This window comes from Panulirus ornatus, chromosome 6, assembly GCF_036320965.1.
Source record: "Panulirus ornatus isolate Po-2019 chromosome 6, ASM3632096v1, whole genome shotgun sequence".
Lineage (NCBI taxonomy): Eukaryota > Metazoa > Arthropoda > Malacostraca > Decapoda > Palinuridae > Panulirus > Panulirus ornatus.
Genome location: NC_092229.1, coordinates 9727173 through 9745780, shown reverse-complemented (window position 1 = coordinate 9745780; position 18608 = coordinate 9727173). Strand labels below are relative to the sequence as shown.

Here is an 18608-nt window from a genome sequence, read left to right as displayed (position 1 = left end):
AAAAAAAAAAAAAAAAAAAAAAATTATATATATATATATATATATATATATATATATATATATATATATATATATATGGGGATAGGGGATTAAGAATACTTCCCACGTATTCCCTGTGTGTCGTAGAAGGCGACTAAAAGGGGAGGGAGCGGGGGGCTGGAAATCCTCCCCTCTCATTTTTTTTTTTAAATTTTCTAAAAGAAGGAACAGATGGGGCCAGGTGAGGATATTCCAAAAAAGGCCCAGTCCTCTGTTCTTAGCGCTACCTCGCTAACGCGGGAAATGGCGAATAGTTTAAAAGAAGAAAGAAAGATATATATATATATATGTAAGGATGTAAGGCATGTGTACGTGTAGGAAGAGAGGAAAGTGATTGGTTCTCAGTGAATGTAGGTTTGCGGCAGGGGTGTGTGATGTCTCCACGGTTGTTTAATTTGTTTATGGATGGGGTTGTTAGGGAGGTGAATGCAAGAGTTTGGAAAGACGGGCAAGTATGAAGTCTGTTGTGGATGAGAGAGCTTGGGAATCGAGTCAGTTGTTCTTCGCTGATGATACAGCGCTGGTGGCTGATTCATGTGAGAAACTGCAGAAGCTGGTAACTGAGTTTGGTAAAGTGTGTGAAAGAAGAAAGTTAAAAGTAAATGTGAATAAGAGCAAGGTTATTAGGTACAGTAGGTTTGAGGGTCCAGTCAATTGGGAGGTAAGTTTGAATGGAGAAAAACTGGAGGAAGTAAAGTGTTTTAGATATCTGGGAGTGGATCTGGCAGCGGATGGAACCATGGAAGCGGAAGTGAATCATAGGGTGGGGGAGGGGGCAAAAATTCTGGGAGCATTGAAGAATATGTGGAAGTCGAGAACATTATCTCGGAAAGCAAAAATGGGTATGTTTGAAGGAATAGTGGTTCCAACAATGTTGTATGGTTGCGAGGTGTGGGCTATGGATAGAGTTGTGCGCAGGAGGGTGGATGTGCTGGATATGAGATGTATGAGGACAATGTGTGGTGTGAGGTGGTTTGATTGAGTTAGTAATGTAAGGGTAAGAGAGATGTGTGGAAATAAAAAGAGCGTGGTTGAGAGAGCAGAGGAGGGTGTTTTGAAATGGTTTGGGCACATGGAGAGAATGAGTGAGGAAAGATTGACCAAGAGAATATATGTGTCGGAGGTGGAGGGAACGAGGAGAAGTGGGAGACCAAATTGGAGGTGGAAAGATGGAGTGAAAAAGATTTTGAGTGATCGGGGCCTGAACATGCAGGAGGGTGAAAGGCGGGCAAGGAATAGAGTGAATTGGATCGATGTGGTATACCGGGGTCGACGTGCTGTCAGTGGATTGAATCAGGGTATGTGAAGCGTCTGGGGTAAACCATGGAAGGTTGTGTGGGGCCTGGATGTGGAAAGGGAGCTGTGGTTTCGGGCATTATTGCATGACAGCTGGAGACCGAGTGTAAACGAATGGGGCCTTTGTTGTCTTTTCCTAGCGCTACCTCGCACACATGAGGGGGGAGGGGGATGGTATTCCATGTGTGGCGAGGTGGCGATGGGAATGAATAAAGGCAGACAGTGTGAATTGTGTGCATGGGTATATATGTATGTGTGTGTATATATATGTGTACATTGAGATGTATAGGTATGTATATTTGCGTGTGTGAACGTGTGTGTATATACATGTGTATGGGGGTGGGTTGGGCCATTTCTTTCTTCTGTTTCCTTGTGCTACCTCGCAAATGCGGGAGACAGCGACAAAGCAAAATATATAAATAAATAATAAATATTCTTTATTTATATATATATATATATATATATATATATATATATATATATATATATATATATATATTTTTATTTTTTTTATTATACTTTGTCGCTGTCTCCCGCGTTTGCGAGGTAGCGCAAGGAAACAGACGAAAGAAATGGCCCAACCTCCCCCATACACATGTATATACATACGTCCACACACGCAAATATACATACCTACAGAGCTTTCCATGGTTTACCCCAGACGCTTCACATGCCTTGATTCAATCCACTGACAGCACGTCAACCCCGGTATACCACATCGCTCCAATTCACTCTATTCCTTGCCCTCCTTTCACCCTCCTGCATGTTCAGGCCCCGATCACATAAAATGTTTTTCACTCCATCTTTCCACCTCCAATTTGGTCTCCCTCTTCTCCTCGTTCCCTCCACCTCCGACACATATATCCTCTTGGTCAATCTTTCCTCACTCATTCTCTCCATGTGCCCAAACCACTTCAAAACACCCTCTTCTGCTCTCTCAACCACGCTCATTTTATTTCCACACATCCCTCTTACCCTTACGTTACTCACTCGATCAAACCACCTCACACCACATATTGTCCTCAAACATCTCATTTCCAGCACATCCATCCTCCTGCGCACAACTCTATCCATAGTCCATGCCTCGCAACCATACAATATATATATATATATATATTTTTTTTTGCTTTGTCGCTGTCTCCAGCGTTTGCGAGGTAGCGCAAGGAAACAGACAAAAGAAATAGCCCAACCCACCCCCATACACATGTATATACATATGTCCACACACGCAAATATACATACCTACACAGCTTTCCTTGGTTTACCCCAGACGCTTCACATGCCTTGATTCAATCCACTGACAGCACGTCAACCTCGGTATACCACATCGATCCAATTCACTCTATTCCTCTATATATATATATATATATATATATATATATATATATATATGACTGGGTTATAGTGATGGGTGATTTGAATGCAAAGATGAGTAATGTGGCAGTTGAGGGAATAACTGGTGTACATGGGGTGTTCAGTGTCGTACATGGAAATGGCGAAGAGCTTGTAGATTTATGAAAAAGGAATGGTGATTGGGAATACCTGGTTTAAAAAGAGAGATATACATAAGTATACATATGTAAGTAGGAGAGATGGCCAGAGAGTGTTATTGGATCACGTGTTAATTGATAGGCGCGCGAAAGAGACTTTTGGATGTTAATGTGCTGAGAGGTGCAACTGGAGGGATGTCTGATCACTATCTTGTGGAGGTGAAGGTGAAGATTTGTAGAGGTTTTGAGAAAAGAAGAGAGAATGTTGGGGTGAAGAGAGTGGTGAGAGTAAGTGAGCTTGGGAAGGAGACTTGTGTGAGGAAGTACCAGGAGAGACTGAGTACAGAATGGAAAAAGGTGAGAACAAAGGACGTAAGGGGAGTGGGGGAGGAATGGGATGTATTTAGGGAAGCAGTGATGGCTTGCACAAAAGATGCCTGTGGCATGAGAAGCGTGGGAGGTGGGCAGATTAGAAAGGGTAGTGAGTGGTGGGATGAAGAAGTAAGATTATTAGGGAAAGAGAAGAGAGGCATTTGGACAGTTTTTGCAAGGAAATAATGCAAATGACTGGAAGATGTATAAAAGAAAGAGGCAGGAGGTCAGGAGAAAGGTACAAGAGGTGAAAAAGAGGGCAAATGAAAGTTGGGGTGAGAGAGTATCATTAAATTTTAGGGAGAATGAAAAGATGTTTTGGAAGGAGATAAATAAAGTGCGTAAGACAGGGGAACAAATGGGAACTTCAGTGAAGGGGGCTAATGGTGAGGTGATAACACGTAGAGGTGATGTGAGGAGATGGAATGAGTATTTTGAAGGTTTGTTGAATGTGTTTGATGATAGAGTGGCAGATATAGGGTGTTTTGGTCGAGGTGGTGTGCAAAGTGATGGGGTTAGGGAGAATGATTTGGTAAACAGAGAAGAGGTAACAAAAGCTTTGCGGAAGATGAAAGCCAGCAAGGCAGCGGGTTTGGATGGTACTGCAGTGGAATTCATTAAAAATGGGGGTGACTGTATTGTTGACTGGTTGGTAAGGTTATCTAATGTATTTATGACTCATGGTGAGGTGCTTGAGGATTGGCTGAATGCTTTCATAGTCACATTGTACAAAGGCAAAGGGGATAAAAGTGAGTGCTCAAATTACAGAGGTATAAGTTTGTTGAGTATTCCTGGGAAATTATATGGGAGGGTATTGATTGAGAGGGTGAAGGTATGTACAGAGCATCAGATTGGGGAAGAGCAGTGTGGTATCAGAAGTGGCAGGGAATGTGTGGATCAGGTGTTTGCCTTGAAGAATGTATGCGAGAAATACTTAGAAAAGCAAATGGATTTGTATGTAGCATTCATGGATCTGGAGAAAGTAAATGATAGAGTTGATAGAGATGCTCTGTGGAAGGTATTAAGAACATACGGTGTGGAAGGCAAGTTGTTAGAAGCAGTGAAAAGTTTTTATCAAGGATGTAAGGCATGTGTACGTGTAGGAAGAGAGGAAAGTGATTGGTTCTCAGTGAATGTAGGTTTGCGGCAGGGGTGTGCGATGTCTTCATGGTTGTTAAGTTTGTTTATAGATGGGGTTGTTTGGGAGGTGAATGCAAGAGTTTTGGAAAGGGGCAAGTATGCAGTCTGTTGTGGATGAGAGAGCTTGGGAAGTGAGTCAGTTGTTGTTCGCTGATAGTACACCGCTGGTGGCTGATTCGTGTGAGAAACTGCAGACAGAGTTTGGTAAAGTGTGTGAAAGAAGAAAGCTGAGAGGAAATGTAAATAAGAGCAAGGTTATTAGGTATAGTAGGATTGAGGGACAAGTCAATTGGGAGGTAGGTTTGAATGGAGAAAAACTGGAGGAAAAGAAGTTTTTTAGATATCTTGGAGTGGATTTGGCTGTGGATGGAACCATGGAAGCAGAAGTGAATCATAGGGTGGGGGAGGGGGCAAAAGTTCTGGGAGCATTGAAGAATGTGTGGAAGTCGAGAACATTATCTCAGAAAGTAAAAATGGGTATGTTTGAAGGAATAGTGGTTCCAACAATGTTATATGGTTGCGAGGCGTGGGCTATAGATAGAGTTGTGCGGAGGAGGGTGGATGTCCTGGAAATGAGATGTTTGAGGACAATATGTGGTGTAAGGTTGTTTGATCGAATAAGCAATGAAAGGGTATGAGAGATGTGTGGTAATAAAAAGAGTGTGGTTGAGAGAGCAGAAGAGGGTGTTTTGAAATGGTTTGGTCACATGGAGAGAATGAAAGAGGAAAGATTGACAAAGAGGATATGTGTCACAGGTGGAGGGAACGAGGAGAAGTGGGAGACCAAATTGGAGGTGGAAAGATGCGAGTGAAAAAGATTTTGAGTGATCAGGGCCTGAACATGCAGGAGGGTGAAAGGCATGCAAGGAATACAGTGAATTGGAACAATGTGGTATACTAGGGTCGATGTGGTGTCAATGGATAGAACCAGGGCATGTGAAGCGTCTGGGGTAAACCATGGAAAGTTCCGTGGGGCCTGGATGTGGAAAGGGAGCTGTGGTTTCAGTGCATTAATACATGACAGCAAGAGACTGAGTGTGAATGAATGTAGCCTTTATTGTCTTTTCCTAGCGCTACCTCGCTCACATGAGGTGGAGGGTGTTGTTTTTCATGTGTGGCGGGGTGGCGATGGAATGAATAAAGGCAGACAGTATGAATTATGTACATGTGTATATATGTATATGTGTGTGTATATATATGTATATGTTGAGATGTACAGGTATGTATATTTGTGTGTGTGGACTTGTATGTATATACATGTGTATTGTGTATGTGGGTGGGTTGGGCCATTCTTTCATCTGTTTCCTTGCGCTACTTCTCTAACGCGGGAGACAGCGACAAAGCAAAATAAGTAAATACATAAATAAGTAAATAAATATATTGCATTTTTTAACTTCTCTGTTAACTCAATACAAATCATATAATACCAGGATTTACCAAGACAAAAATGCAGTACATTTGTTACATGGCATTTAATAGAAAAGAAGTTTTCCTACAAGAGAACTCCAGTCAAAAAATAGTTTTATACATGTATATACATAATCTCAAAAAGCATGGCACAGTATTTATCCCTCATGAAGATTTTGAAGTATGTCTGAAATTAAATTTTTGCAAATATAAAAATGTGGGTATCTAATTTTCAAGTTATTTCAACTGTTGACTGCCTGAGCACTCCATGAGGACTGATGCCTTCTCTGCATATTTTTTTTCTTTTCTATAAAATGCTAGACTATTTTTTCAAGTGTACTTACACGAAATTTCTTGAAAACTCAAACGAGCCATGCACAAATATGACTGCTTTATATGTACATATAGGTATATGTAATTAAACTTTGTTTGGGAGGTTCAAATCTAATGAGTAATTTTCCCTTACTTTATAATAGCTACAAGTAGCCGTAAATCCTTATTGCTGTAAATACAGTATTTGCATTTTCTAATCTAAATGAAACATAGAGAAACCTGAATTTAAGAATGGAATATATGTATCATAGGACGTATTTAAGTTGTGGATACTGTTCTTTTAACAGAAGATTAACAATGATCATATGAATAATACCTTTATACACAAGATATGACATATCTGAAGTCCACAGGCTAATTCCTACGAGAAAAACATTGTTGAGTATGTCTATAAAATTCAGTGCGAAAGTGAACTTGGTTTTTCCAAAATAGAAGAAACTGTTCCCATATCTTAATCAAAATATTAAATCCTTCATGAAATAAATAAATACAAGATAAATATCATTAACAACTGTATATTATAAAAGATCTCCGCTTCTTAATTTTCAAAACTATAAATCATGTTATCCTCAAAATATGTTATTGCATTCTACATTCATACATATAACACTGCAATACACCATACTGCATTACTATGAAACTGACAACATTCATCATATAATGACGGTAAAAACATTCAAAACATTATAAGTATATACAGTAGTTCTAATCTCCACTAGTTCAAGAGATACTGACAAAACTGGAGTAAAGTAATTAAAGAAGTTATAAAACTGTGACTAACGTTTGAGAACATAACTTATTTTCATAAAAGAGCAGCGAATAGTTTTAATGAAAAGGCTATTAAAAAGTTATAAAAATCTAGAATTTATGAACTGATTGATTACTTTGTACATTCTGTTCGTATTTTTGTACTTCAATACTTTGAACAGGCTATCATTAAACACAAAAGCAATCAGTTTCCTTGATATCAGACTATTACCAATAACTCATTCCATAGCACATGATCTAAACATAAATTTGGTTAAGTTCTTTGTTATAAGGTATATTTATAAAGTTATTTCCCCCAAAAGTTTTCCTATTTCAAAAAATCTTATTGTTAATAAAAAATGTCAGCGATATTTCAACGAAACAAACCAATATCTATACAGGTTACATAATCAAATTTTTTTCACATAAACTAACTTCCTCATTATAAAAAGTGAGTATAGCCTTTACTACATACATTTAGTAAAATCAACTCAACCAAGATGGATATTCAAGGAAACATCTTTCCAAACCCATCAAATATAGCCTACAAAATGGTTAAAAGAACTATTCCAGTTTAAGGGATTGCACTATGTATCACTTGTTGAATCACTTCCAGTATCTTTTTCAGAGGTTGATGATGTCACAAGATATGGCGAGTCGCTTCCTGTATCATGCACTGGCGAACTATCACCTTCTGTTCCACTTATCCCTTCTTCATAGGAATTTTCAATAACTACACTAACATCTGAATCAATTATAAGTTCAGCATCTGAGTCCCCTAAAGTTACAACAACTGGACTCGAATTAGGATTGGATGTTGTATCAGCATCTGCTGTAACATCAAACTCAGCCCAAGGATCTTTTACCATACTAAGAGAGACAAATTTATCAATTGGAACAAAAGCAAGTGGACCTCTGTTCCTTCCTCTCCTTGAATTTGGAGTATGGTTAAACATGTTCTGCTCTCCAAATGACCTATCTTGTCTATCAGCAAATCTTCCTCCAACAGGAGCAATATTTAGTCTACCTCTTGGGGAGTTTGAGAATCCCTGATTTTGCCCAAATGGAGTACTCATCCTTCCAGGGGTTTGTTGGTATGGATGAATAAACCTTGGGCTTCCCTGATTTGGAAAGTTCCTTGCACCACTACGGATATATCTGCCAATGCTGTTACGACTACCACCACGTCGGTTTGCATCTTCATTGCTAATTTTGCTTCCAGATGCAGATAAGGGGATGAAACTGTCCGATGGCCTAGATGGAGTATGGTAAGGAGACCTATAATCCCTGCCACCATAGCTGTTGGATCCTGTGGCAGGCCTTGTCATAACCAGGAACCCTGGGGTGGAAGTTGACTGGGTACTTTGTTGCTGCTGCCCTTGACCACTGAGAAATGGATTTGGTATTCGACTCATGGTGAAAAAGCACAAATAATATGGTGATACAGAACAAAGCGTACCTTACGCACCTACTCAGAATGTGCGTCTATTTACATGGAGGTACGTTTGATGATGTCCAAAAATTAGTAGAAATGATAAAACTGACTTGAAATTGATTAGTTTGAGATGTGACTAATCAAATTAAATTTCTTACGCCCTTTATTATTTACTATAATCTACTTGATGGTAAATGACAAAATTCAAATAGTTTTCTTGATTATCAAATGAATACCAGTACGAACGACCACAAACATTTATAACAATTAATTTCATATGTGTTGTTTGATACGAGTAAGTATTTAACAAATATTTATTGGTTATTCCTAGTTGTAAATGTAAGGTATGTTAAGCAGGCCTGGTACAGTAATGAGGTAGAGGGCAGTATGATGACGTCAGAGTGGAGTAGTTATGATGGCGGCAAGCTTGATGGTGAAGCACAATACTGCGGCAACATTTACGCTCGTTTGTCATGTTGGCACACATTCATAAACCTTCAAGTCAACATTCTGGATGTATGTATAACTGGTTCATCAGGACTGTTTTCATCCTTTGATGTTGTCACATAATCATGGCGTAAATTTCAGTTTTATAAGTTAACTTGGCACATACTTCATCGATATCTTGAGTAGGAGCACAACAGTATGATGATAATTAACAAATACTATCAGATTGGGGGAGAGCAGTGTGGTTTCAGAAGTGGTAAAAGGTGTGTGGATCAGGTGTTTGCTTTGAAGAATGTATGTGAGAAATACTTAGAAAAGCAAATGGATCTGTATGTAGCATTTATGGATCTGGAGAAGGCATATGATAGAGTTGATAGAGATGCTCTGTGGAAGGTATTAAGAATATATGGTGTGGGAGGCAAGTTGTTAGAAGCAGTGAAAAGTTTTTATCAAGGATGTAAGGCATGTGTACGTGTAGGAAGAGAGGAAAGTGATTGGTTCTCAGTGAATGTAGGTTTGCGGCATGGGTGTGTGGTGTCTCCATGGTTGTTTAATTTGTTTATGGATGGGGTTGTTAGGGAGGTGAATGCAAGAGTTTTGGAAAGAGGGGCAAGTATGAAGTCTGTTGTGGATGAGAGAGCTTGGGAAGTGAGTCAGTTGTTCGCTGATGATACAGCGCTGGTGGCTGATTCATGTGAGAAACTGCAGAAGCTGGTGACTGAGTTTGGTAAAGTGTGTGAAAGAAGAAAGCTAAGAGTAAATGTGAATAAGAGCAAGGTTATTAGGTACAGTAGGGTTGAGGGTCAAGTCAGTTGGGAGGTAAGTTTGAATGGAGAAAAACTGGAGGAAGTAAAGTGTTTTAGATATCTGGGAGTGGATCTAGCAGTGGATGGAACCAGGGAAGCGGAAGTGAATCATAGGGTGGGGGAAGGGGCGAAAATCCTGGGAGCCTTGAAGAATGTGTGGAAGTCGAGAACACTATCTCTGAAAGCAAAAATGGGTATGTTTGAAGGAATAGTGGTTCCAACAATGTTGTATGGTTGCGAGGCGTGGGCTATGAATAGAGTTGTGCGCAGGAGGATAGATGTGCTGGAAATGAGATGTTTGAGGACAGTGTGTGGTGTGAGGTGGTTTGATTGAGTAAGTAATGTAAGGGTAAGAGAGATGTGTGGAAATACAAAGAGCGTGGTTGAGAGAGCAGAAGAGGGTGTTTTGAAATGGTTTGGGCACATGGAGAGAATGAGTGAGGAAAGATTGACCAAGAGGATATATGTGTCGGAGGTGGAGGGAACAAGGAGAAGTGGGAGACCAAATTGGAGGTGGAAAGATGGAGTGAAAAAGATTTTGTGTGATTGGGGCCTGAACATGCAGGAGAGTGAAAGGCGGGCAAGGAATAGAGTGAATTGGATCGATGTGGTATACCAGGGTTGACGTGCTGTCAGTGGATTGAATCAGGGCATGTGAAGCGTCTGGGGTAAACCATGGAAAGTTGTGTGGGGTCTGGATGTGGAAAGGGAGCTGTGGTTTCGGGCATTATTGCATGACAGCTAGAGACTGAGTGTGAACGAATGGGGCCTTTGTTGTCTTTTCCTAGTGCTACCTCGCACATATGAGGGGGGAGGGGGATGGTATTCCATGTGTGGCGAGGTGGCGATGGGAATGAATAAAGGCAGTGTGAATTGTGTGCATGGGTATATATGTATGTGTCTGTGTGTGTATATATATGTGTACATTGAGATGTATAGGTATGTATATTTGCGTGTGTGGACGTGTATGTATATACACTGTGTATGGGGGTGGGTTTGGCCATTTCTTTCGTCTCTTTCCTTGCACTACCTCGCAAACGCGGGAGACAGTGACAAAGCAAAAAAAAAAATAAATCAAGATATTTGATGGTTAAACGAATATATAATGCTGGCTAGTCGGCAAAATAAACGTTGACGCGGGTGCACAATAGTTTAGGTCAGTTTTAAATCCCAAATTGCCACGTAGTGGATCTTTGCCTACAAATATGGTAAGAAGTCATCCATTATAGTAGTATTGGTTCACAGTAACACCATACCATACCTCACTTTACCTGTAATTGACCAGTTGAGCTTTGCATTTTATTTAGTTCTGAGTTGCTTTATTGAGTTCATTGTGATCTTAGAAATGCCTGTGAAGGTCTGATTTATCTTGTATTTTGTTATGTATTATATTAGGTATTTGTAGAATATTAAGAAAAAGAGGGATTTTATTTTTGTATATGTAGGTAATACACATGCAAAAGACTTTACTAAATTATGAAAACTGCCTAATCTCCTGTCAGTGAAGAATAATATAAATGTTTAATTTTACACTTTAGTACTCCAGTAACACTTATGAAAATGCACTGCCACATGTAAACAGACAACATAGCATGATTTTCAGAAAAAGATGTTGCTGGTATATTTCTGCTATCTTTTTCAACTTTTAGGTGAGATTTTAACAAGTTGTTACTTAAAAGTCTATTATGTACTTTTATTTAACCCCACATATTCCCTGATGTACAGTTACATGATGTGTATCACTTTATCTAATATTGTTTAATGAAATATTATGCTTCTAGAATAATGTTATACTTATAGAATGATATTATGTTTATAGAATAAAACTGCTGTTTTATTCTATAAGCACCACACTAGTGTTGCAAAATACTATAGAAAGCTAAATGTGATTTTGAGCTAAACAGAAATTTCTCAGTCAGGGTAATTTAGATTAAGTTGATTAGGTCAGATTAAAGTTAGGTTCATCTACATTAGATTGTATGGTGCCACACCAGGGAGTGGAATGCTGTTACTTTGAGCAGATACAAACATATATTCAGGAAATAGTTTCATGTGTTTGTGAGGTAGCGCAAGGAAACAGACAAAAGAAATGGCCCAACCCACCCCCATACACATGTATATACATACGTCCACACATGCAAATATACATACCTACACAGCTTTCCATGGTTTACCCCAGACGCTTCACATGCCTTGATTCAATCCACTGACAGCACGTCAACCCCGGTATACCACATCGCTCCAATTCACTCTATTCCTTGCCCTCCTTTCACCCTCCTGCATGTTCAGGCCCCGATCACACAAAATCTTTTTCACTCCATCTTTCCACCTCCAATTTGGTCTCCCACTTCTCGTTCCCTCCACCTCCGACACCTATATCCTCTTGGTCTATCTTTCCTCACTCATTCTCTCCATGTGCCCAAACCATTTCAAAACACCCTCTTCTGCTCTCTCAACCACGCTCTTTTTATTTCCACACATCTCTCTTACCCTTACGTTACTCACTCGATCAAACCACCTCACACCACACATTGTCCTCAAACATCTCATTTCCAGCACATCCATCCTCCTGCGCACAACTCTATCCATAGCCCACGCCTCGCAACCATACAACATTGTTGGAACCACTATTCCTTCAAACATACCCATTTTTGCTTTCCGAGATAGTGTTCTCGACTTCCACACATTTTTCAAGGCTTCCAGAATTTTCGCCCCCTCCCCCACCCTATGATCCACTTCCGCTTCCATGGTTCCATCTGCTGCCAGATCCACTCCCAGATATCTAAAACACTTTACTTCCTCCAGTTTTTCTCCATTCAAACTTACCTCCCAATTGATTTGACCCTCAACCCTACTGAACCTAATAACCTTGCTCTTATTCACATTTACTCTTAACTTCTTTCACACACTTTACCAAACTGTCACCAGCTTCTGCAGTTTCTCACATGAATCAGCCACCAGTGCTGTATCATCAGCGAACGACAACTGACTCACTTCCCAAGCTCTCTTATCCCCAACAGACTTCATACTTGCCCCTCTTTCCAAAACTCTTGCATTCACCTCCCTAACAACCCCATCCATAAACAAATTAAACAACCATGGAGACATCACACACCCCTGCCTCAAACCTACATTCACTGAGAACCAATCACTTTCCTCTCTTCCTACACGTACACATGCCTTACATCCTCGATAAAAACTTTTCACTGCTTCTAACAACTTGCCTCCCACACCATATATTCTTAATACCTTCCACAGAGCATCTCTATCAACTCTATCATATGCCTTCTCCAGATCCATAAATGCTACATACAAATCCATTTGCTTTTCTAAGTATTTCTCACATACATTCTTCAAAGCAAACACCTGATCCACACATCCTCTACCACTTCTGAAACCACACTGCTCTTCCCCAATCTGATGCTCTGTACATGCCTTCACCCTCTCAATCAATACCCTCCCATATAATTTCCCAGGAATACTCAACACACTTATACCTCTGTAATTTGAGCACTCACTCTTATCCCCTTTGCCTTTGTACAGTGGCACTATGCACGCATTCCGCCAATCCTCAGGCACCTCACCATGAGTCATACATACATTAAATAACCTTACCAACCAGTCAATAATACAGTCACCCCCTTTTTTAATAAATTCCACTGCAATACCATCCAAACCTGCTGCCTTGCTGGCTTTCATCTTCTGCAAAGCTTTTACTACCTCTTCTCTGTTTACCAAATCATTTTCCCTAACCCTCTCACTTTGCACACCACCTCGACCAAAAACCCTATATCTGCCACTCTTATCATCAAACACATTCAACAAACCTTCAAAATACTCACTCCATCTCCTTCTCACATCACCACTACTTGTTATCACCTCCCCATTTGCGCCCTTCACTGAGGTTCCCATTTGCTCCCTTGTCTTATGCACTTTATTTACCTCCTTCCAGAACATCTTTTTATTCTCCCTAAAATTTAATGATACTCTCTCACCCCAACTCTCATTTGCCCTCTTTTTCACCTCTTGCACCTTTCTCTTGACCTCCTGTCTCTTTCTTTTATACATCTCCCACTCAATTGCATTTTTTTCCCTGCAAAAATCGTCCAAATGCCTCTCTCTTCTCTTTCACTAATAATCTTACTTCTTCATCCCACCACTCACTACCCTTTCTAATCAACCCACCTCCCACTCTTCTCATGCCACAAGCATCTTTTGCGCAATCCATCACTGATTCCCTAAATACATCCCATTCCTCCCCCACTCCCCTTACTTCCATTGTTCTCACCTTTTTCCATTCTGTACTCAGTCTCTCCTGGTACTTCCTCACACAAGTCTCCTTCCCAAGCTCACTTACTCTCACCACCCTCTTCACCCCAACATTCATTCTTCTTTTCTGAAAACCCATACAAATCTTCACCTTAGCTTCCACAAGATAATGATCAGGACATCCCTCCAGTTGCACCTCTCAGCACATTAACATCCAAAAGTCTCTCTTTCGCGCGCCTGTCAATTAACACGTAATCCAATAACGCTCTCTGGCCATCTCTCCTACTTACATACGTATACTTATGTATATCTCGCTTTTTAAACCAGGTATTCCCAATCACCATTCCTTTTTCAGCACATAAATCTACAAGCTCTTCATTTCCATTTACAACACTGAACACCCCATGTATACCAATTATTCCCTCAACTGCCACATTACTCACCTTTGCATTCAACTCACCCATCACTATGACCCGGTCTCGTGCATCAAAACCACTAACTCACTCATTCAGCTGCTCCCAAAACACTTGCCTCTCATGATCTTTCTTCTCATGCCCAGGTGCATATGCACCAATAATCATCCATCTCTCTCCATCAACTTTCAGTTTTACCCATATTAATTGAGAATTTACTTTCTTACATTCTATCACATACTCCCACAACTCCTGTTTCAGGAGTAGTGCTACTCCTTCCCTTGCTCTTGTCCTCTCACTAACCCCTGACTTTACTCCCAAGACATTCCCAAACCACTCTTCCCCTTAACCCTTGAATCTTTTTTGGCAACTAATTGGCACCAGTGTATCTATACCTTTTTAGCCTACTAGTCAGCATGATAACCATTGCCTTAGTAAAAATCATGACTTTATGGGTTGTGTTCCTGGGTGTACTGAACTTTAGTGCTGTAAGGCTGAGAAAATGTGCCATACTCTAGAAGATGGGGTTTAGTATCATTTATATAAAATTCTGTGGAGCTACAACCTGTTGCATGAATGCTGTTGTCAACATCTGCAGGAAGAATATCATGTTACTGTAATTTATTACTTTCCCTCCTCTACCTTATTTGCAAATTTTGAACTTTTAAGAGAAGTAATTGGTAAACTTAAAAACAAAATTTCTTTTGTTCTGCTTTAAACTAGCTTTGGGAAGTGATCATTCATGTTTTAGTGGCTTCTGTTTCTGTACTTTGTTGCGATGACAAAAATACTAGCAGAACATGATACAGAACATTATATTTCATTGAATCCATCCCTCCAAGATCACTTTGCCAAAGGAGGAATAGACATTGGGTCAAGCTTGGATATTTTTCCTCTAAGGCTCAGACATCCATTTCTGACTTTGCCTTTGCTCTTGCAGGAGACAGTAAACACACATATAAGGCAGCAGGTTTGGATGGTATTGCAGTGGAATTTATTAAAAAAGGGGGTGACTGTATTGTTGACTGGTTGGTAAGGTTATTTAATGTATGTATGACTCACGGTGAGGTGCCTGAGGATTGGCGGAATGCGTGCATAGTGCCATTGTACAAAGGCAAAGGGGATAAGAGTGAGTGCTCAAATTACATTTATGGATCTGGAGAAGGCATATGATAGAGTTGATAGAGATGCTCTGTGGAAGGTATTAAGAATATATGGTGTGGGAGGAAAGTTGTTAGAAGCAGTGAAAAGTTTTTATCGAGGATGTAAGGCATGTGTACGTGTAGGAAGAGAGGAAAGTGATTGGTTCTCAGTGAATATAGGGGTGTGTGATGTCTCCATGGTTGTTTAATTTGTTTATGGATGGGGTTGTTAGGGAGGTAAATGCAAGAGTTTTGGAAAGAGGGGCAAGTATGAAGTCTGTTGGGGATGAGAGAGCTTGGGAAGTGAGTCAGTTGTTGTTCGCTGATGATACAGCGCTGGTGGCTGATTCATGTGAGAAACTGCAGAAGCTGGTGACTGAGTTTGGTAAAGTGTGTGGAAGAAGAAAGTTAAGAGTAAATGTGAATAAGAGCAAGGTTATTAGGTACAGTAGGGTTGAGGGTCAAGTCAATTGGGAGGTGAGTTTGAATGGAGAAAAACTGGAGGAAGTGAAGTGTTTTAGATATCTGGGAGTGGATCTGGCAGTGGATGGAACCATGGAAGCGGAAGTGGATCATAGGGTGGGGGAGGGGGCGAAAATTCTGGGGGCCTTGAAGAATGTGTGGAAGTCGAGAACATTATCTCGGAAAGCAAAAATGGGTATGTTTGAAGGAATAGTGGTTCCAACAATGTTGTATGGTTGCGAGGCGTGGGCTATGGATAGAGTTGTGCGCAGGAGGATGGATGTGCTGGAAATGAGATGTTTGAGGACAATGTGTGGTGTGAGGTGGTTTGATCGAGTGAGTAACGTAAGGGTAAGAGAGATGTGTGGAAATAAAAAGAGCGTGGTTGAGAGAGCAGAAGAGGGTGTTTTGAAGTGGTTTGGGCACATGGAGATAATGAGTGAGGAAAGATTGACCAAGAGGATATATGTGTCACAGGTGGAGGGAACGAGGAGAAGAGGGAGACCAAATTGGAGGTGGAAAGATGGAGTGAAAAAGATTTTGTGTGATCGGGGCCTGAACATGCAGGAGGGTGAAAGGAGGGCAAGGAATAGAGTGAATTGGAGCGACGTGGTATACCGGGGTTGACGTGCTGTCAGTGGATTGAATCAAGGCATGTGAAGCGTCTGGGGTAAACCATGGAAAGCTGTGTAGGTATGTATATTTGCGTGTGTGGACGTATGTATATACATGTGTATGGGGGGGGGTTGGGCCATTTCTTTTGTCTGTTTCCTTGCGCTACCTCGCAAACGCGGGAGACAGCGACAAAGTATAATAAAAAAAATAAAAAAAAAAAGTTTGTTGAGTATTCCTGGTAAATTATATGGGAGGGTTTTGATTGAGAGGGTGAAGGCATGTACAGAGCATCAGATTGGGGAAGAGCAGTGTGGTTTCAGAAGTGGTAGAGGATGTGTGGATCAGGTGTTTGCTTTGAAGAATGTATGTGAGAAATACTTAGAAAAGCAAATGGATTTGTATGTAGCATTTATGGATCTGGAGAAGGCATATGATAGAGTTGATAGAGATGCTCTATGGAAGGTATTAAGAATATATGGTGTGGGAGGAAAGTTGTTAGAAGCAGTGAAAAGTTTTTATCGAGGATGTAAGGCATGTGTACGTGTAGGAAGAGAGGAAAGTGATTGGTTCTCAATGAATGTAGGTTTGCGGCAGGGGTGTGTGATGTCTCCATGGCTGTTTAATTTGTTTATGGATGGGGTTGTTAGGGAGGTGAATGCAAGAGTTTTGGAAAGAGGGGCAAGTATGAAGTCTGGTGGGGATGAGAGAGCTTGGGAAGTGAGTCAGTTGTTGTTCGCTGATGATACAGCGCTGGTGGCTGATTCATGTGAGAAACTGCAGAAGCTGGTGACTGAGTTTGGTAAAGTGTGTGAAAGAAGAAAGTTAAGAGTAAATGTGAATAAGAGCAAGGTTATTAGGTACAGTAGGGTTGAGGGTCAAGTCAATTGGGAGGTGAGTTTGAATGGAGAAAAACTGGAGGAAGTGAAGTGTTTTAGATATCTGGGAGTGGATCTGGCAGCGGATGGAACCATGGAAGCGGAAGTGGATCATAGGGTGGGGGAGGGGGCGAAAATTCTGGGAGCCTTGAAGAATGTGTGGAAGTCGAGAACACTATCTCAGAAAGCAAAAATGGGTATGTTTGAAGGAATAGTGGTTCCAACAATGTTGTATGGTTGCGAGGCGTGGGCTATGGATAGAGTTGTGCACAGGAGGATGGATGTGCTGGAAATGAGATGTTTGAGGACAATGTGTGGTGTGAGGTGGTTTGATCGAGTGAGTAACGTAAGGGTAAGAGAGATGTGTGGAAATAAAAAGAGCGTGGTTGAGAGAGCAGAAGAGGGTGTTTTGAAGTGGTTTGGGCACATGGAGATAATGAGTGAGGAAAGATTGACCAAGAGGATATATGTGTCACAGGTGGAGGGAACGAGGAGAAGAGGGAGACCAAATTGGAGGTGGAAAGATGGAGTGAAAAAGATTTTGTGTGATCGGGGCCTGAACATGCAGGAGGGTGAAAGGAGGGCAAGGAATAGAGTGAATTGGAGCGACGTGGTATACCGGGGTTGACGTGCTGTCAGTGGATTGAATCAAGGCATGTGAAGCGTCTGGGGTAAACCATGGAAAGCTGTGTAGGTATGTATATTTGCGTGTGTGGACGTATGTATATACATGTGTATGGGGGGGGGGGGGTTTGGGCCATTTCTTTCGTCTGTTTCCTTGCGCTACCTCGCAAACGCGGGAGACAGCGACAAAGTATAATAAAAAAAAATAAAAAAAAAAGTTTGTTGAGTATTCCTGGTAAATTATATGGGAGGGTTTTGATTGAGAGGGTGAAGGCATGTACAGAGCATCAGATTGGGGAAGAGCAGTGTGGTTTCAGAAGTGGTAGAGGATGTGTGGATCAGGTGTTTGCTTTGAAGAATGTATGTGAGAAATACTTAGAAAAGCAAATGGATTTGTATGTAGCATTTATGGATCTGGAGAAGGCATATGATAGAGTTGATAGAGATGCTCTATGGAAGGTATTAAGAATATATGGTGTGGGAGGAAAGTTGTTAGAAGCAGTGAAAAGTTTTTATCGAGGATGTAAGGCATGTGTACGTGTAGGAAGAGAGGAAAGTGATTGGTTCTCAATGAATGTAGGTTTGCGGCAGGGGTGTGTGATATCTCCATGGCTGTTTAATTTGTTTATGGATGGGGTTGTTAGGGAGGTGAATGCAAGAGTTTTGGAAAGAGGGGCAAGTATGAAGTCTGGTGGG

General features: G+C 40.8%; 3 protein-coding genes across 12 annotated transcripts in view; 2 read left to right on the top strand and 1 right to left on the bottom strand.

Moving 5' to 3' along the window:
• The window catches only part of dnc (phosphodiesterase dunce), a 1419595-nt gene that overhangs the window by 918598 nt on the left and 482389 nt on the right, over window positions 1-18608 (top strand). The window lies entirely within an intron of this gene.
• On the bottom strand, window positions 5795-8341 carry LOC139749058 (uncharacterized). The gene has a single exon (XM_071662504.1). It carries the CDS (start codon window positions 8237-8239, stop codon window positions 7412-7414), a length of 828 nt encoding a protein of 275 aa, XP_071518605.1. The 5' UTR covers window positions 8240-8341; the 3' UTR covers window positions 5795-7411.
• The window catches only part of LOC139749054 (DNA-directed primase/polymerase protein-like), a 104378-nt gene continuing 94267 nt past the window's right edge, over window positions 8498-18608 (top strand). For 2 of the 6 annotated variants that reach the window (XR_011712877.1, XM_071662496.1), the window contains exon 1: window positions 8622-8775. The gene's annotated coding sequence lies outside the window, so the exon portion shown is untranslated. Of the gene's footprint in view, window positions 8555-8591; window positions 8776-18608 lie in introns of those variants that run through there. The other 4 variants (XR_011712878.1, XM_071662498.1, XR_011712879.1 and 1 more) reach the window with 4 other exon arrangements.